At 41.4% G+C, this 20,398-nt stretch overlaps 1 protein-coding gene across 2 annotated transcripts; it reads right to left on the reverse strand.

The window, feature by feature from the left end:
* Positions 1 to 890: 890 nt before the first annotated feature.
* On the reverse strand, positions 891 to 7,572 carry LOC115105351 (homeobox protein otx5-like). 2 transcript variants are annotated; one of them, XM_029627292.2, is made up of 3 exons: positions 7,092 to 7,572; positions 4,849 to 5,000; positions 891 to 2,270 (listed from the first exon to the last, which is right to left on the reverse strand). In XM_029627292.2, the coding sequence occupies exons 1-3, from the start codon at positions 7,171 to 7,173 to the stop codon at positions 1,626 to 1,628; spliced, it is 879 nt and encodes a 292-aa protein (XP_029483152.1). In that variant the 5' UTR covers positions 7,174 to 7,572; the 3' UTR covers positions 891 to 1,625. The 2 variants fall into 2 exon arrangements, with proteins under 2 accessions (XP_029483152.1, XP_029483151.1); XM_029627291.2 differs by having other exon boundaries at positions 4,849 to 5,024.
* Between the last annotated feature and the right edge of the window lie 12,826 nt (positions 7,573 to 20,398).

The following is a 20,398-nucleotide window of genomic DNA, read 5'->3' on the forward strand; positions in this document are numbered from 1 at the left end:
AAGGAGAATAGATGGGTTTGAGGGGAGGGGTGGGATACGGCAGGAAGTAAATGTTCTTTGTGTTACCCTGAGGGACGATAGACAATACTTTATGTCACAGATGACAGCCTTGATTGTTCTTTGGACATTGAACAATTTTCGGAAGGATATAAATAAAGAGGAAGTGATGACATCTCTGAGTCACTCATTTTCCCCTATAGCAGAGTTTGAGTTGATCTGAAATATGTTTGAACCATGGCATGTGTGTTTAAATCAGTTTCTAGTTAAGTCTTTCCCATATAGTATTATCATCAAGGGTGTCCTTCCTTCTTTTTATAGGGTATACTTAGCTTTTTTCAAGGAGAAAGGGAACAATTGAGACCATTGGTAGAGGAGATTGAGAGACATGTAGATGACCGACAAACAGGGAAAGAGACTGCGAGAGAGAAGGAAGAGGAAAAGAGGGGGAGAGATAGAGGTAGAGAGAAAAGAGAGAGAGAGATGGGGAGGGAATGAAGGAGGGAGAGAGATAAGGAAAGAGAGATAGAGGGGGACAGAGGAGTAATCCTGACTAATTCACTTAGGACATTGCTAAAGGGAGGGTAAGAGGATTGGGCCACTCCAGAATCAGATCAGCAAAAATACCTGACAGCAAGACGCACTCGTAGGCCAAGGGGGCAACACAACAGAAACTACACGCACATAATATAACCCATAACAACATGGCCACTTGTTAAGTTCTGGGTCAGTTTTGTACTTCAACTCAACCAATTTAAAATCCGAATAGGGAATACCAATACATGATGTACAGTACATTTGAATGCAAAAAAACCTGAACCCCTTCATATAAATTGTGAAACGAAAATGTCACTCAAACTTGTAATCACAATGACGTTCGTTGGGCATAAATGTAGATTCAAAGTTAGCTTTAATATTTCACACAAAAAAACATAGAAGCCATTTTTTTTCTCCCATCAAAATGTAATAGCAACGATGCTAGCCTAACACCATAGTAACATGTTAGCTCCAATAGCCTAAAAGTAACCAAATTAAGATTTAAATTGTAGCATATATAACAACAACTAAACTCAAATTAACACTGATAGTCTTTCAGAACAAAAAATAGAGAGACTAAGAGAGTATTAAAGCCCTGTGAATATGATCTATTGATATGTTTCTTGAAAACAGCAGAAAAAAGAACAGAGGAATGATTGAGTATTGCGTGGTTGTATCAATAGAATTCTCTTGAGGATGTCTTTCCATGACAGACCAATCAATGCATCTGAACCATGGCCTGTGTGTTTAAGTCAGTTTCTAGTTGAGTGTCTTTCCATATAGTATGATCCTCAGGGGCATCCTTCCCTTCTACTGTATGAGAAAGTAACTGGACCTGATCTCCTGCATTCACAGTCAGGAGGTATCAATTATATCCCTGCGTCTATCTTCTCCTCTCTCACCTGAATGGAAAACACATTCTACAGGGGTTATAAAAACCAAGATTACAAACGAGAAACAAAACTTACAAACAAGAAATAACCAAAACAAAGTAATCTGTCAGAATAATTTGATCGTATTTGATCGTGTATCTGGTGAGGGCCTCCTTCATTCACAACTCCTCCCACTCTTGTTCTTGTTCTTGTTCTTCTCTACAGCACCTGGAACTTCCACGAATTCTGGTCTTTGTGGTCCAGGCAGTCCATGGTGCTGAAGCCCAGCTTCCACGCCTGCTGGTCTTTGTAGTCCAGGCAGTCGACGGAGGTGAAGCCCAGCGAAGCGGCCGTGCCGTAGCCCTGGGAGGAGAGCGAGGCGGGTGACTGGCTCAGCGAGCCCCCCATGGAGGGCACGGTGATGGGGCTGAGGGCGCCGTTTGCCGACAGCTGTGAGTGCATGGGCGAAAGGTAGGCGCCACAGTCCAAGCCTGTGAAATAGGAGGAGGTGCCGGCGTAGCCCTGGGCGTAGGCCTGAGGCTGCCCGTAGCTCATGGGGTAGGCAGAGGGCCGCTGCATGCAGGGCGCCGAGGAGGCCAGAGGGTCAGGGAGTGGCGAGATGGCTGGGCTCCAGATGGAGATGGGTGCATTGCCAGGGTTGTTGCCGCTAGTGGACAGGGAGGGGCCTGATGGGTCGGGGGAGGGGCTGTAGGAGCCAGAGGGGTTGTTGGATGAGGGGTCGGGGCCATTGCTGGGCTGGTCCTGGGCCGGTGACGCCTTCTTCTTGGGCGGGCGGGGCTTGGACTGGCCGCTGCTCTGCTGCTGCTGCTGGCGGCACTTGGCACGGCGATTTTTGAACCACACCTGCAGAGACCGAGACAGACAAACACAACCCCTTAGAATAGAAAAAGAAAATATGTAGAAATTCTGTGATTGTGAAAGTAAGTTGTTTGGTGGAGGGAAAAGGACACCATGTTACTACATAATTGTTGATATATCTGTCACTATGCCAATGTGCACCTACAGATGTAGGATCTTCATTTGATCACCCTGTTGCAAGAGAACTTTCTTGAAAGGAAAAACACTTGTAGTGTATTTGAGGTTTAAAGAAGGCTTTACAACTTTAAAACTTGTTGTATATTTGAGGTTTAAAAATGCTTCTGAAGTTGATTTTCCCTTATGGAAATGTATCAATCCCTACAAAAATGTACATTAATTACCATCGAGAGTTCTAAAGGTACTCGCACTCAAATCATGAAAAGGAAGAATCAAAGGAGGCTGATATGCTAAAATAATATACTTTATTTAATCCATGCTTAAATGATATAAATCAGCCTCCTTGGGTTATTCCTTTGTATGGTTTGAGTGCGAGTACCTTTTGAACTCTCGATTGTAATGAATGGACATTTTTCTCAGGGTTGATTAATTTTTTGTAAGGGAAAAACCTTTTGAACTAGATTTTTTTCTCCTACGCACAACCCACCTTTCTTACTAGCTTGAGAGCAAACCCTCATACTGGCTGTCTACATTAATTATAATCCACATAACAAAACTGGCTCTACTTAAGATCCTACATCTGTATACTCTGTGATAGTATTTGTGTGTCAAAACCGTACCAGACAGAACTGTGAGCTAAACTGTCACGAGTGTGGGATGTGTATGTACAGAGCATTTAGTAGGCTACATGTCCTTCTACAGTCTTTACCACAATACTGGTGAATTCTACTCTGAGAGCATATGCCACTATCTCTTCTTTATATTTTCATATTGGCTACTTTATCTACAGGGCCTTCAGAAAGTATTCATACACTGACTTATTCCACATTTTGTTGTGCTACAGCTTGAATTCAAAATGGATTAAATATTTTGTTTTCTCTCACCCATCTGCACACAATAACCCATGATGATGAAGTGAAAACTTGTATTTAGAACTTTTTGCAAAGTTACTGAAAATGAAATATCTAATTTACATAAGTATTCATGCCCCTGAGTCAATACATGTTAGAATAATCTTTGGCAGCGATTACAGCTGTGAGTCTTTCTGTGTATGTCTTTAAGAGCTTGGCACACCTGGATTGTCTAATATTTGCACATTATTCTTTAAAAAATTCTTCAAAAGTGGTTAAGGGTGCTGTACTGCAGCGCCAGCTGCGCCACCAGAGACTCTGGATTCGCGCCCAGGCTCTGTCGTAACCGGCCACGAGGTCCGTGGGGCGACACACAATTGGCCTAGCGTCGTCCGGGTTAGGGAGGGTTTGGCCGGTAGGGAAATCCTGGTCTCATCGCGCACCAGCGACTCCTGTGGCGGGCCGGGCGCAGTGCACGCTAACCAAGGTTGCCAGGTGCACAGTGTTTCCTCCGACACATTGGTGCGGCTGGCTTCCGGGTTGGATGCCGCTGTGTTAAGAAGCAGTGCGGATTGGTTGGGTTGTGTATCGGAGGACGCATGACTTTCAACCTTCGTCTCTCCCGAGCCTGTACGGGAGTTGTAGTGATGAGACAAGATAGTAGCTACTAAACAATTGGATACCACGAAATTGGGGAGAAAAAGGGGTCAAATAAAAAATATAAAAAATTAAAAAATCTTCAAGCTCTGTCAATTTGGTTGTTGATCATTGATAGACAGACAATTGCAAGTCTTGCCATAGATTTTCAAGCTGATTTAAGTATAAATTGTAACTAGGCCACTCGGGAACACTCAATTTGTCGTGGTAAGCAACTCCAGTGTATATTTGGCCTTGTGTTTTAGGTTATTGTCGTGCTGAAAGGTGAATTTGTCTCCCAACGTCTCTTGAAAAGCAAACTGAACCAGGTTTTCGTCTAGGATTTTGCCTGTGTTTAGCTCTAGTCTGTTTCATTTTAACCTATCGAACTCCCTAGTCCTTGCCAATGACAAGCACACTGATAACATGATGCGTTCACCAAAATGCTAAATTACTTTAGTGTCTTATTGCAAACAGGATGCATGTGATGAAATAGTCTTATTCTGTACAGGCTTCCTTTTTTCACTCTGTCATTTAGGTTAGTATTGTGGAGTAACTAACTCAGTTTTTTCCTATCACAGCCATGTAACTTTTTTTTACAGTCACCATTGGCCTCAAGGTAAAATCCCCGAGCAGTTTCTTTCCTCTCGGGCAGCTGAGTTAGGATGGACGCCTGTATCTATGTAGTGACTGGGTGTATTGATACACCATCCAATAAATAACTTCACCATGCTCAAAGGGATATTCAATGTCTGCTTATTTTATTTGTACCCATCTACCAATAGGTGCCCTTCTTTGCGATGCATTGGAAAACCTCCCTGGTCTTTGTGGTTGAATCTGTGTTTGTAATTCACTGCTCGACTGAGGGACCTTACAGATAATCGTATGTGTGGGGTACAGAGATGAGGTAGTCATGAAAAAATCACGTTAAACATAATTCCATCATCATTAGACCGTACCTGTACGCGCGACTCGGGGAGGTTGATCTTGAGGGCCACCTCCTCCCTCATGAAGATGTCTGGGTAGCGGGTCTTGGAGAACATGGCCTCCAGGATATCCAGCTGGTTGCGTGTGAAAGTGGTGCGCTCGCGACGCTGCTTCCGCGGGGTGGCTGAGAAATCCAGAGACACAGAGACTGTGTGACAATAATGGTATGATGGAATGGCATTAATGGACAGTAGCACTCAGTGCTCAAAGTGATTGACATTCACATTGCATTTCATTAGGCTGGCAAGTCATACAGTTCGTTGGTAAAGGGATCTAGCTATATCTGTTGATAACAGTGGTATTGGTTTCAATATCAATCATGACCACTCTCTACGGTAAAACAAGTCATTGGGCAATGTCATAGCCTATAGTTTATATTATATTTATGGTATTTTGAGATATTCAAATGAATCATAGCAGGTATTAGCCTAGTAATAAAAAAAGGCACAAAAAAAGAAAGACACCTATGCTAATGTTGGCTATGTGAAAACTATTAGTTTCCTGACTAGTCTTTCCCCATATATGGGAAGATATGGGTTAGACTAAATGGTGATTGTGTGCTAGTTGAACTGGTGATGATGGTAATGGCAGATACAAAAGTAGAAATTTTGACACAGAAATGCATAGCCGAATGTAAAGGACTACTCTGACATTTATCCAACCTGGACTATCGACATTGTTTTTGTTTTATTCTCTATTCTTTTCAATTCTCACAACGATTTCATATTTTCTTTTTGAATAGAAATGTATTTATAAACCAATTAGGCACATTTGAGCAGACCTGATACAATATTTTTACAGAAATGCAATGGTTCATTGGATCAGTCTAAAACTTTGCACATACACTGCCATCTAGTGGCCAAAATCTAAATTGTGCCTAAACTGGAATAATACATTGTGGCCTTTCTCTTGCTTTTCAAAGATGATGGGGAGACCAGAGCTAAGGTGTTATATTCTCCTACATTAATTTCACATTTCCACAAACTTCAAAGTGTTTCCTTTCAAATGGTATCAAGAATATGCATATCCTTGATTCAGGTCCTGAGCAACAGGCAGTTAGATTTGGGCATGTCATTTATGGCGAAAATTGAAAAAAAGGGTCCAATCCTTAGGGGCTGAAAAATCCATGGTGCATGGACATAATGCATACACTGCACACTGTTTTACGCATGAGCAGCGTCAAGCTTTGGCCAATGTATCCTGAGAAAAAATATAAACGTAACATGTAAAGTATTGGTCCCATATTTCATCAGCTGAAATCAAATATCCCAGAAATGTTCCATACGCACATTTTTTTTTATTTCTCTCAAAATTTTTGCACAAATTTGTTTACATGCCTCTTAATGAGCATTTGTCATTTGCCAACATAATCTATCCACCTGACAGGTGTGGAATATCAAGAAGCTGATTAAACAGCATGATCATTACACAGGTGCACCTTGTGCTGGGGACAATAAAAGGCCACTTTAAAATGTGCAGTTTTGTCACACAACACAATGCCACAGATGTCTCAAGTTTTGAGGGAGCATGCGATTGGCATGCTAACTGCAGGAATGTCCACCAGAGCTGTTGCTAAAGAATTGAATGTTCATTTCTCTACCATAAGCCTCCTCCAACACCATTTTTTGGCAGTACAGGCCTCACAACCTCAGACCACATGTAACCACGCCAGCCGAGGACCTCCACATCCGGCTTCCTCACCTGCGGGATTGTCTGAGACCAGCCACCCTGAGGAGTATTTCTGTCTGTAATAAAGCCCTTTTGTGGGGAAAAACTCCTTCTGATTGGCTGGGCCTGGATCCCCAGTGGGCGGGCCTGGCTCCCAAGTGGGTGGGCCTATGACCTCCCAGGTCCACCTGTGGCTGCGCCCCTGCCCAGTCATGTCAAATCCATAGATTAGGGCCTAATGAATTTATTTGATTAACTGATTTCCTTATATGAATAGTAACTCTGTAAAATCGTTTAAATTGTTGCATGTTGCATTTATATTTTTGTTTTAGTGTATATATATATGAAATTTTTTAAAACATTGGTAAATTGAAAAAAATGTGGTAAATGCATTATTATCTAAATGTTGAAAATGCGTGTGCAATGGAGATAAACACACGTTTTATGTGTATGTTTTGTGTTGTATTTTTAAAAAAATCAATTCTGACAAAAAAATTACAAAAGGAGGTAAATGACAATAAAAAAAAGGTAATATTATTTTACTCACATGGGTATCCAGCGGTGGTGTGTAGCAGGTCCATCCCAGACATGTTCATGGCGTAATGGGGTTGCTTAATGTAGGACATCATCCTCGCACCGGGTTTTTATGCCTTCTCCCTCACTTGGTCGTCTCTCTGAACAGGCACACACGACGGACTTACTTGGCTATTTCCCACTAGTCCCTCTCTGTCGGTAATGTATTTAAGTTTAGGTCCCGCTCCAAATCGACCTCGCCAAGTGACAAAGGTATCTTGAGATGTCTCAAAGTTATTTGCCTTTCTTAATTTTCCCTCTTACTCTTTCTCACTTTTCGAAAACACAAAAAAATGTAAAGTGCAACCCTCGTGACAATTGCGCACCGCAGTTTAGGACATAGTAGAGTGCGCGGACACTTATATTTTGGCGTGCCAGGAGCAGGTAAAGAGGTGCGTGCTGCCGGTGAGCGGGGTGATGCCACGACACTGACTTATTTTACAGACACGGTGAGCTAATTAAAGGTACCAAGTGGACGCACAAGAACCCCCCCTCCCTCTCTCTCTTTCTCGCTCTCTTTTGTCTCTGCCCATCCCACTACACTTCATCGCATCATCTATTAAACTTTTATTCCCAGATACATTTACAAACAATTTTGCAGATAGGTCTACTTTTTCGTAGTAGAAAACGAAATGTGTCACATTAAGATTTTCGCATTCATCACATTTCCATGGAACAAAATAAGCATTTGCTGATGTATACGCCCTGGGCTGATTTATCTTTGCTTAGTAATGGGTTGGGTAACGTTTTTTGTTTTTGTTGAACATATGTATATTTCAAACTATACATACAGGGCTGTAGCAAAAAAATCATATTTAGTAGTCTACTTTTTCAAATGCGAGGATTTATTAACGACAGCTGATAAACATTCGTCCTCTAAACATTTGAAATCAAGACATAATATTATAAATGATACAGCCGAGGACATATTTGGCCTAGGCCTATATTAATATAGTGACTGAAAAATGACTGAATTGAGTCCATGGTTAATATATTGCATGACTCAAAAAGTATATTCCCATTAAATTCTCAAATAAGCCTATAACTTTACGTTTCAATTTGTAATTATAATTTGAAAATCAATGAGAAATTAGTTAATGTTGGTCCAGAGTCATTTCGATTAGCCTACTTTGGAATCCAATTAAAACGTTGATGTAATCAACTATCCTCTGAACCAACATTTTATTCATAATTTCTTTTGACTTTCAATTTTTTTGTGATACGCCGAAAAATATTTTTGCGAGGTTTTCACGGGATTTGTTTTGTAGAGTTATGTTGGCCCAACTAAACTTAATTTTTATTTAGAATATAATAAACATGTTGCCAATAATTTGACAACTTAAGCAAATTAAGCCCTGATTTGCAGTTTTTTTCAGTTGCTTTGGTGCAATTTTCACAAGTATGTGGTAAATGTTCACAACTCGTACTACAAAAATAAAAACAGATAATCAAAAAGGCAGTTGTTTCAACAGCACGTGTTAAATTGACTAAGTACAACACACAAAATCATACGGTCACTTTTCACCAAACTGAATCAGTGCTTCATCTAGAAATAGGCCTACATGTTTCACATTGCAATACATGTTCATATAAAATAATTGCCTTCCACATTACTTGAAATGATCCTCTTCTAATCTGTTAAAATACATTTGACTATGAATTAATCCGACTGCTCTTAATTTATAATAATTTAACCGTTTGGTAATCATATAGATTTTAAACTGGATTGTCGATGTATGTCTATAGTGTATAAACATATAAAGTATGATATATACCGTAATGTATTATTATGATGATGATGAATATAGATTTTGCCTGACAGGTCTGGATTGATGTTATTGCATGCCTCATCCTTGCCCCCAAGGAGGGTGGGGCTCATGGGGATTACAATCATACATCTTCTGCCTCTATTGTAATCATGTATTGTATTTTACAGTATTGTATTGTACTTATGTATTGTAGTGCTCCTGTACGTGACTCAGTTCGTAAGAGCATGGCACTAGCAACAGCAGAGTTGTCGGGTTTGATTCCCACTGGGGTCACATATGAACATTTGTGGACTCTGTTGTCACTTTGGGTAAAAGTGGCTCGTACGTAAATGGCAAATATTACGGTGTTACAGTATTGCATTGGCCAATGCAATTTTAGTAACGCAGTGTTACCTAACTCCCCATCAATTTTTTTTTATTTTGGATAGGGGATGCATTTGTTACATACATTACAGCACATATCTGATCTTGTCAATATCAGATTTACATTTTGTAAGTGATTATCAATTAAGAGCAGTCATATTAAGCAATAGTAAAATGTATTTTAACAAATGAGTCATATCAAAAGTAATGTGAGCATTGTATTGTGAAAGGCAATGACTTTATATTAACATGTACTGCAATGTGAAACGTGTATTTCTAGACGAAACACTAATGACATTTGATGAAAAAGTGTCTGCATGGTTGTGTGTGTTGTACTTAGTCAATTGAAAATGTGCTTATAGTTTTGAAACAACAGCTTTTTTGATTAAATGTTTTGAATGTTGTACTAAGAGTTGGGAAAATGTACCACATACTTGTGGAAATTGCACCAAAGTGATTGAAAAAAACCTGGGAAAAAAGTTTTGAATATGAAACTTGCTCTGTTATAAGTGTTACCAGTTTGGAGTTTTGTAGTAAGAGTTTTGAAAATTCCCCAGAAACTTGTAAAAATAGCACCAAAACGATTGAACACAACTGTAAACAGGATGGTGATTGTTGCACAATCTTCAATATTTTCTTCTGTTTAATGGTAATTTCAATCATATAACCATTCTCTAAGAATATAACTTATGCTTTATTAGCATATTACAACTTGTAGCCTAAATGTCCAAAATGTATATTTTGTTTTTTAGCCTGGCTGAAACTCAGGAATGTGGCTTCAACTTTTGATTCTAAATTGCAACTCAAGGTTTTCAATCAGTTATTGAACAGGTGCATCACACATTAAATTGCTGTTCGTCAAATCAAGCCTTTCACACATTCATTGACACATCATCAAAAGATTACAGTGAGCTGTAATAAACCAGTGTAAAAACAAACACACACTCACAGATTCACAAACATCCACAAAGCTCATTCGATTTAGCTATAATAATATATTTGATCTGAAAAGTAAGTATCTTATCTCCAAATAAAGTCAGGCAAGAGAGAGCAATCCATTCAGTGGCAGAGGGAGAGAACAAGAATAGAGAGAATGAGCTATCAGCTGATAGAATAAAGAGAAGTACAGACAACTTGGACAGACAGACAAGAAGACAGAATGGCATGTAGGTATAAAGACAAACAGACAGAGAGGTGTTGAGATGTACAGACAGCTGGCAGACAGATAGAAATGAAGAAAATATAGATATCTTCTACACATGCAACTCAAAACCCATAAAAGTTACAACAACAAAAAGACTTTACATAGACAGAAAAGACAAGTCACTAAACTCATGAAACGAGCGAGATGGAACAACGACCGTATTTTTGTGGACTAACATCATTGATGCCCATGTGTGTGTGTGTGAGTGTGAGTGTGCCAGTGCCAATGTGTTGGTCAACAGTTCAAGCTAAGAGAAAATGAACTACGTGGTTGTGGCTTTCGTTAGCTGTCTTTTTGGAGATCAATGTTGACTAATATTTGGACAAAACAATAATTTTAAGGCTGGATATTTTCCTCATGATTTTTTTGTTGTTGTTAAATAAATATTTGGTCAAATCCAATAGTTAACCACTTTTGTTATAAACTTTTTTGATATTTCATTTTTATTGACAGTCAGCAACTATTCAGTGTCTACATACTGTCGCAATACAGATGATTCAGACAGGCAGCCAGGCTAGATTGTGGAACAGCTGCAGGAGCAATTAGGGAAGTAGAGGAAGAGGACTGAGCCCCCGTAATCCTTGGCCACATGCTGCCACGTGCCGCACCCTACATGCACACACGCACTCACGCACGCACACCAAATTATGCTACGGGAGAGCTTTGGGACGGAATTGTTGAAGATGGTGCAGTTAGAGAGACAGAGAGATGGAAACAGATTGAGGACAGAGTGAATCAGGTGAGAGAGAGAAACCGAGAGAGAGAGAGAGAGAGGGAGGGGGACAGGTAGACAGAAGTGATTACAGAGAATCGGCTAAGGCGGTCTAGGAGGAGGATAGGAAAGAGGAGGGGAGGAAAAACACAGGTAAATTCAGAGAGATTGAGAGTAGGGAGAGTTGTAGGGAGGAGGAACAAGGTGGCAGAGGCAAGATGGGGGTGAGGTGGATGGAGGGAGGGAGGGATGGAGAGGGGGAAGCAGGTGAAGGAATAAAGAGGGTGAAGGAGGGTGCGGGCCGTGTCCCCACTGACACACTGCAGTGGTTAATCCAGATTAGAGTGTCTAAAATGGGTCGGCTAAATCTGCTGGCCAGTCAGTAATACAGACTGCTGTCAGTCCCAATCACACACACACACACACACACACACACACACACACACACACACACACACACACACACACACACACACACACACACACACACACACACACACACACACATCCCCAACCCAGTTGCAATTATATTGCAACAATTTTGCATAGATTTTTTGGGTGAGATGGAGACGTTAATCCAACATGTCAATTTCTAATTTGTAGACCAACTGAAATTAAAACCAGACTAAGTCATTGGCAGAGATGGAACTATCCAAGCAGAATATTAATCTCCTTCAAATGTTTATATTTGGTTGTGTTGACAATTCAATATACAGTTTGTCTACAAATGAGTCATTGATATTGTCGGATTCATGTCTCCATTTTAACCAAAAATCTAAATGAAAGAATAGGCCTAATTCTAATCTAATCAAACTTTAAATCCACTTTAAATTAAGTTTGATTTTATTTAGCCCTATTCTTTAACTTCGATTTTTGGTTGAGATGGAGACTTGAATCCAACATTAAAAATCCTTAATTAACAGAATACAAAAAAGTCCCCATCAAAATCCATCATCATTAACTTGAAGATATATTTGAAATCAACCAAAGCTTGAAGTCCTAGGCTTATATGTATTGTCTATTTTTTTAAATTTAATCCTGGGTTGAATTGAAACAATAGCTGTTGATGACTTTGCAAATGATAGGCCTAAATAGTATTATTGATGATACATTACTTATAAAGTATGGTTACATTTCATTTGCTCTTTTTAACCTACCCTGATTTCAATAGCAACAGTGATTACATTTAGTTATTAAGTGATCTCTTAATAATCATTCTCATGATAGCACATTGGTAGTGGTCAGTGACAAATATCAAAGCTAAGCAGGCTGGGCTTGGTTAAAACCCTGGTAGTGTTGGTATTTGTTATCTATTAGGATCCCCCATTAGCTGTAGATAGATCATTTTTTCAGTAGGATTAGATTTATTAGGATCCCCATTAGCCGACACCAACAGGTAGTCTTATTTGGATCCGACATATAACGAAAAATACATTACAGACAGAAGACGCAATTTACGTAGATTTAAAAACATTATCATGTAATGTAGTGTGTGTGTGTGTGTGTGTGTGCATCTATCAGTTACACATACACGTCAGTATATACACACAACAAGTAGGTCACATAGGGGAGAGGCGTTGTGCCATGAGGTGTTGCTTTATTTGTTTTTTTAAAACCAGGTTTGCTGTTCTCTTGCACTATATAACGTGCATTCGGAACGTATTCAGACTACTTGACTTTTTCCACATTTTGTTACGTTACAGCCTTATTCTAAAATTGATTAAATTGTTTCCCCCCTAATCAATCTACACACAATAACCATAATGGCTAAGCAAAAACAGGTTTTTAGAAATGTTTGCTAATATATATATATATATATATATATATATATATATATATATATATATATATATATATATCACATTTACATAAGTATTCACAGCATTGTACGAGATCTCCAGTTTCTTAGCTTTTTCTCGCTTGGAATGGCCTTCATTTCTCAGAACAAAAATAGACTGATGAGTTTCAGAAGAAAGTACTTTGTTTCTGGACATTTTGAGCCTGTAATCGAACCCACAAATTATGATCCTCCAGATACTCAACTAGTCTAAAGAAGGCCAGTTTTATTACTTCTTTAATCAGAACAACAGTTTTCAGCTGTGCTAACATAATTGCAAAAGGGTTTTCTAATGATCAATTCACCTTTTAAAATGATATACTTGGATTAGCTAACACAATGTACCATTGGAACACAGGAGTGATGGTTGCTTATAATGGGCCTCTATACGCCTATGTAGATATTCCATTAAAAAAACTGCCGTTTCCAGCTACAATAGTCATTTACAACATTAACAATGTCTACACTGTATTTCTGATCAATTTTATGTTATTTTAATGGACAAAAAAATTGCATTTCTTTCAAAAACAAGGACATTTCTAAGTGACCCCATACTTTTGAACGTTAGTGTATATTTTATTTTTTTGCAATACGTTGACAAATGACGTTCAAACAACATTGATTCAACCAGCTTGTGCCCAGTGGCTCTGTCCCTGCATTTGAACCTCAGTTCCCCATGAATGGTAATGTGTGTAATCAATCATTCAATCAATACACTTGAACTACTTTTTATCATTTGATACAGAATAATTAAAGGCACAATCCAGACATTCTCTGCTCCTTGCCTCAACAAGACGAAGAACAAACACAATCGACTTGAGACAAAGTAAAGGAAAACAAAACATGGTGTGTGTTATTCTTTATGTGTGGGTGTGTGTTTCTGTGACAGAGAGTGAGATGAGTAAGATAGTAATGTGCATACATATGTGTGTGTGTGCATGCCTGCGTGCATTTGTGTGTAAGGTGCATGTGTGTGCATGCTTGTGTGTGTGTGTGTGTGTGTGTGTGTGTGCATGCTTGTGTGTGTGTGCGCGAGTGCGAGTGCGAGTGCGTGCGAGTGCGTGCGAGTGCATGTGTGTGTCTGCAGAGCACACCCTAGCCACTCAACCTACTTTTGAGAGTTAGAATAGTAGAACACATAAGGTGCAATTCTGGAATTTGGTTGTGCATCAGCAGTTTTTCTCTTTTCATGTCAGTCACTGACAATCACTCAATTAGCCCATGTCAGCTAATTTTTTTAGATTGGTATGTTAGCTGACTGGACTATCTAAACTTGTACTAATCATGGTCGAATTACCGACCAGGCACGCAGAGCACTTGCCCAGAGGCCCTGACCTCAAGGGGGCCCCCATTGATTTTATTCGTCACTCTCACTCAAATATCATATTAACATGACATAACTCAGGGCAAGATTATTAGAATATCAGTAAATTAGCTTCAAAACCTGCAAATACTGTCTCTTCACCCCATGGAAAAGGTGCAGAATTACAAGAAATTAGCTGTAAAACTGCACATTTGTCTCTCCACCCCATCGTAAAATGAGTAGAATTGCATGAAAATAAGTTATATAACTGAAACATCTTCTCTCTGCTAACATGGGAAAATGTGTTGAATTGCAGTAAACTTGCTTAAAAACTGCATCACTTTCTCTACGCCCCTTGGCAAAATGTGTAGAATTGCAGGAAATTTACTTTTTTTCTGTTTTGCTTAGGCCCCCAAAAGGCTAGGGCCGGCTCTCTCTCTCTCTCTCTCTCTCTCTGTGTGTGTTTAGTCAGAGGATGCTATCTTAGGTGACAATGTGGTTGATTGATTACAGTGGACAGTAATCCTGCCTGGAGATTATCCAGGTGGTATTAGGGCAACTGGGAGTGTGGCACAAGCTATTCCTGAACTGGAGAACATAGTCCAACAGGAGATCTCACTGTCTCTACATACAACACACTGTTGTGGAAACTCTTAAACAGGGACATTCAAAGTCAATCTTAAATTAATCATTGTTTATTGTCAGCGCGTTGGAGAGGTTCCAACAAACTTGATGCACCATAGTGAACATCTGTCAGGAGCGCTAACGGGGCAGTCCCGTTAGTTCTCTTATGTACTGACAAGTCATATTTGCATGACTTAGCTTATTCATCATTCATGTTTGCTTCATTCCTGTGAAAAACCAATAATGGGTCATGCATGTGACAGACCAATACCTCACAAGGCTTCTTCTCCCTAAGTGATACCTTGAAACTGTGATATGGTTCTCAAAACAAGGGTGAGTGAGGATTCGTTCAATAAAGTCCCTTACATTAACACGGAAATTGGTTTATAGAAAAGGGCAAACATTGAACACAGAAATGTATAATATAGAAATGCACCAACATAAAATTTTGCATCACATTCCGTCCTCTTATCACTTATATTTCAAAATATTCTATACTCCTATTAAAGTAAGGGAAATCAACACAGAAAATAAACAGACACTTCATAATTCCAAACCCTTCATTCTCACTTCTCCAAGTCAATTAGTATAGTAATTGTCACGCCCTGACCGTAGATTGCTTTGTATGTTTCTATTTTTGTTTGGTCAGGGTGTGATTTGGGTGGGCATTCTATGTTTGTATATCTAGGTTTTTGTATTTCTATGTTTCGGCCGGGTATGGTTCTCAATCAGGGACAGCTGTCTTTCGTTGTCTCTGATTGGGAATCATACTTAGCTAGCCTGTGTTGCCATCTTAGTTTGTGGGTAGTTCATTTCTGTTTAGTGTTATTCACCTTGCAGGACTGTTTCGGTTTTCCTTTTGTTGTTTTGTATATTCAGTGTTCAGTGCAATTATTAAAGATGAACACGTACCCTACTGCATTTTGGTCCGATGATTCCTCTTCTTCCGATGAAAGCCGTTACAGAACTACCCAACACAAACGGACCAAGCAGCGGGGTAACAGGGAGCAGAAAGTGTTGGACTCATGGACATGGAAGGAGATATTGGACGGCAAGGGACCCTGGGCACAGGCTGGGGAATATCGCCGCCCCAAAGAAGAACTGGAGGCAGCTAAAGCTGAGCGGCAGCGATATGAGGTAAGGCAGCGCAACAGGCACGAGAGGCAGCCCCCAATTTTTTTTTGGGGGGGGGGTGGGACACGGGGAGATTGCGAGAGACCTGAGCCAACTCCCCGTGCTTACTGGAGGCAGTGTGGTACTGTGTGGTACTGGTCAGGCACCGTGTTATGCGATGGAGCACACAGTGTCTCCAGTGCGCGTTCATAGCCCGGAGTGCTATAGGCCAGCCCCCCCCGCAAGTGCCATGCGAGAGTGGGCATCCAGCCAGGGCGGATTATGCCAGCTCAGAGCGTTTGGTCTCTGGTGCCCAGCGTATCCTGCGCCGGCTCTGCATACTGTGTCTCCGGGGTGTTGGGAGGGTTCAGTTCGCCCTATGCCTGCTCTCCGCTCGTGCCGGGCGAATGTGGGCATTGAGCCTAAGGGAGAGGTGAGATTGGTATACACCAGATGTCCAGTGCTCCCCCACAGCCCGGTTCGACCTGAGCCTGCACTCTGGAGGGGCTGGGCTTAAGTGGTCATCCAGCCTGGAGGAGTGGTGCCAAGGCTGCGCACCAGAGCTCCAGTGCTCCCCCACAGCCCGGTTCATCCGGTGCCTCCTCCACGCACCAGGCCTCCTGTAGGTCTCCCCAGCCCTGTGGCAGCCCCACGCACCAGGCTGTCTCTCCGTCCTCTCCCTCCAGATTCTCCCTTCACTCCGGAGCTGCCAGAGTCGCCCTTCACTCCGGAGCTGCCAGAGTCGCCCTTCACTCCGGAGCTGCCAGAGTCGCCCTTCACTCCGGAGCTGCCAGAGTCGCCCTTCACTCCGGAGCTGCCAGAGTCGCCCTCCTGTCCGGACCTGCCAGAGTCGCCCTCCTGTCCGGACCTGCCAGAGTCGCCCTCCTGTCCGGAGCTGCCAGAGTAGCAGCCCCTCAGTCCGGAGCTGCCAGAGTCGCAGCCCCTCAGTCCGGAGGCGCCAGAGTCGCAGCCCCTCAGTCCGGAGGCGCCAGAGTCGCAGCCCCTCAGTCCGGAGGCGCCAGAGTCGCAGCCCCTCAGTCCGGAGGCGCCAGGGTCGCAGCCCCTCAGTCCGGAGCCGCCAGAGTCGCAGCCCCTCAGTCCAGAGGCGTCCTTCAGTCCGGGGTCGGCGGTGAGGGTCCCCGCTCTAGAGGCATCACCTAAGTGGGCCGAGCCAAAGGTGTAGCGGGGTCCACGTTCCTCATCAGAGCCGCCACCGCGGAGTAATGCCCACCCAGACCCTCCCCTGTAGGTTCAGGTTTTGCGGCCGGAGTCCGCACCTTTGGGGGTAGGTACTGTCACGCCCTGACCGTAGATTGCTTTGTATGTTTCTCTTTTTGTTTGGTCAGAGTGTGATTTGGGTGGGCATTCTATATTTGTTTGTCTAGGTTTTTCTATTTCTATGTTTTGGCCGGGTATGGTTCTCAATCAGGGACAACTGTCTTTCGCTGTCTCTGATTGGGAATCATGCTTAGGTAGCCTGTGTTGCCATCTTAGTTTGTGGGTAGTTCATTTCTGTTTAGTGTTTTTCACCTTGCTTAAAGATGTACCCTGCAGCATTTTGCAGCATTTTGGTCCGATGATTCCTCTTCTTCCGATGAAAGCCGTTACACTCCAACATAAGTGTATGTAAACTTCCGAGTTCAACTATTTGTAAATGATAAATTACACCACTATTTTTATATCAGATAAAGATACCCCAAAACATATAGTCATATTGAACTTGATAGACAACTGGTTCAAAGCAAATAAGTAAATAAAAATGCCATATACAATCTTCCAAGTTCCTAGGAATCCACAACTGGACAGATCACATGTCATTTGTCTCTAATAAAATTGTGAAGGGTATTCGTGTCATCAGAATAATTCAGCATCTCATCTCCAGAAAAAAACACATGTTTAATCTGTATTACACCATGACACAGTATATCCGTCTCCTAGTGCAACCAAGCCTAACCTCAACAATACATAAAAATGTATCTGCTCCTAGATTCTCTTCATATTCTTCTTCAATTCAATACTCAAGTTCATTATTACTCCGCAAAAATTGCCAATGATCTCACTGACTAATACAGGACAAGACAAAGTCAGTTTTTCATTAAAAACAGACCTCCTTTTTTTCTGGAACTGTCTCCCTACTTGAACGGCCCCACTCGAGCACCTATTGGTTCCTGCATGAACGCCTCACCGTCGTTAACAGAACTGTTGGAAAGTAGTACCCGTCTGGCAGGGGCAAAGGGCACTGTCTACCAGTCGCCCCTGCCACACGCTAGCACAGAAGGAGAGAGAGGCTGGGGTGACACCATGAGCTAGCTAACTAGTTAGCTAGCACACAGTGTGGCCCCCGCCTCCTGTCTACCGGTCGCTAGCTCAGCAGGCGGGAGGCTGGGGCACACTGTGTGTTGCCTAACTAGCTAGCTTGCTAGTTAGGGACACGATGTGCTAGCTAGCACATGTGATAGATGCTAGATAGCATCTATCACACAGTGTTGCCCCCGCCTGCTTTGTACCGGACTAGCTGGCTAAGCTAGCACACAGTGTTGTTCGCTAGCTAGCTATCATTGTCGCCCCCTCCCCTTCTTCGGTGGAGTTTATAGGCGGCTGGCATCCAACGTCATTGTGCATTAACGCCACCTACTGTAATGGTGCTCCCCCACCTGTTCTAGCTTATAAACTGACCAATAGAAGTATAAAGAGGGGTTCCAGCAGATGCAGGAATGCCCCAAATTGCAGGCAGCAATTACACCCTTCTCATTTTTTTTCACCCAACTTTAACCTAAGCCAACGTCATGGTGAATTTTTTTGTTGATTTCACGTTGAATTCAATTAGTTGACAACTCAACCAAATGTAAATGTTTAACTTGCACTTGTGCCCAGTGGGGTGTTTATGAGTTTAATTCACTATGAATGAGGCGACAGTCGTCAAGTCTCAGAGCACAAAATGATTCCACTATCTTTTCAGTCAGACCTGGATTCGACCTAGAAATCCTCCTGTTCCTTAGGGCCTTACTACATGGGCGCCAACTACAGGCCAATTGCCAAATGCTTTTAGGAATTTGGGCAGAAAATTTTAACATTGATCAACTGAGGCAAAAAGGACTATGTCAGAGTTTAATTCAATAAGAGAAAATCTGCAAAATGGAGAGTAGAAAATAAAGAGAAGGGAGGGCCAGAACAGTACCCTAATGTTTGGGAAATATGTTATGTGTGATGATTGTGAGGCACAATACAAATTCGACAGTCATAAGACGGGGACTTCAAATATGGCATGTCAAGGGAACTAGGCTAGGCTATTGTTCAGATGGGTTAAATGGAACAGTAAATTAAATCTGGACACTGACTCTAGGTCTATAACCTCTCACATAGCCTAATAAAATATGAACAAAATGAAGCAGTTCTTCGAAAAATTCTACATCAAATGTACATTTTGGGAACAGGGGTGGAGAAATGTGCTAGGGCCTATCTTTATCAACATCATAACAGCTAGTATGCTATTTCATCCAAATAAAATATGCATCGTTTTCACAGCTTTTAGTTCCCTTAAAACTGGTCAAAATGATCTCATTTGGAAATTTTGCATGGAATATATTTCCTGTTTTTTGTTGTTGTTGAGCTATTGCATGTTCTCCCCGGTCTGTAAATGTCTTTGCTGCTCAAGAGAAGCAGATATGAAAGATAACTTTACCAATATCACTTAGATTAAAGCATTCTATCGATGTATGACATATTTTCTGGCGAGCAAGGGTTTAGGCTCTTTATCAATCCATCAATCAATCAAATGTATTTATAAAGCCCTTTTTTTTACATCAGCCGATGTCACAAAGTGCTGTACAGAAACCCAGCCTATTTAGTATTCTAGGGAAACAAGTAAAGACAGAAGTTGTCTAACATAGCCTACCAAATTGTCGGAAATATTAAGCAGGAACATAGGTCTATCTAAATAAGGCTTTAAAAAGATCCTGCACCCCCTGTCAAAAAATGTACTGAATGTAAAGCGCATTTGATATTTTTGCGGCTTAGGGTCGGGTCAGGTCAGGTCTCAGATTTTCACTTAATCATATATAGTCGGGCCCGTTGTGGATGGGTTATGAACAACTGACCCGCACATCACTAGCAAATCAAATCAAATGTATTTATATAGCCCTTCGTACATCAGCTGATATCTCAAAGTGCTGTACAGAAACCCAGCCTAAAACCCCAAACAGCAAGCAATGCAGGTGTAGCACACACACACACACTGATAACCATATTCTAAATTGTTTAAGCCTACTGTCTGATATGGGCTCTTCAAAAAACTCATCATTCATCTCACCTCCACAATATAACAATTGTTTTAATTAGAGATGCTTGACTCACAGA

The sequence above is a fragment of the Oncorhynchus nerka genome, linkage group LG22 (assembly GCF_034236695.1).
Source record: "Oncorhynchus nerka isolate Pitt River linkage group LG22, Oner_Uvic_2.0, whole genome shotgun sequence".
Lineage (NCBI taxonomy): Eukaryota > Metazoa > Chordata > Actinopteri > Salmoniformes > Salmonidae > Oncorhynchus > Oncorhynchus nerka.

Bases quoted from the DNA above. Each gene is read 5' to 3' on its own strand.
- LOC115105351 (XM_029627291.2), bottom strand. From the start codon at position 7,173: ATGATGTCCTACATTAAGCAACCCCATTACGCCATGAACATGTCTGGG. The intron at 5,025-7,091 runs GTGAGTAAAATA...ATTGTCACACAG, and splicing joins CACCACCGCTGGATACCCAT to TCTCTGTGTCTCTGGATTTC. The intron at 2,271-4,848 runs GTACGGTCTAAT...CGGTCTCTGCAG, and splicing joins TCCCCGAGTCGCGCGTACAG to GTGTGGTTCAAAAATCGCCG.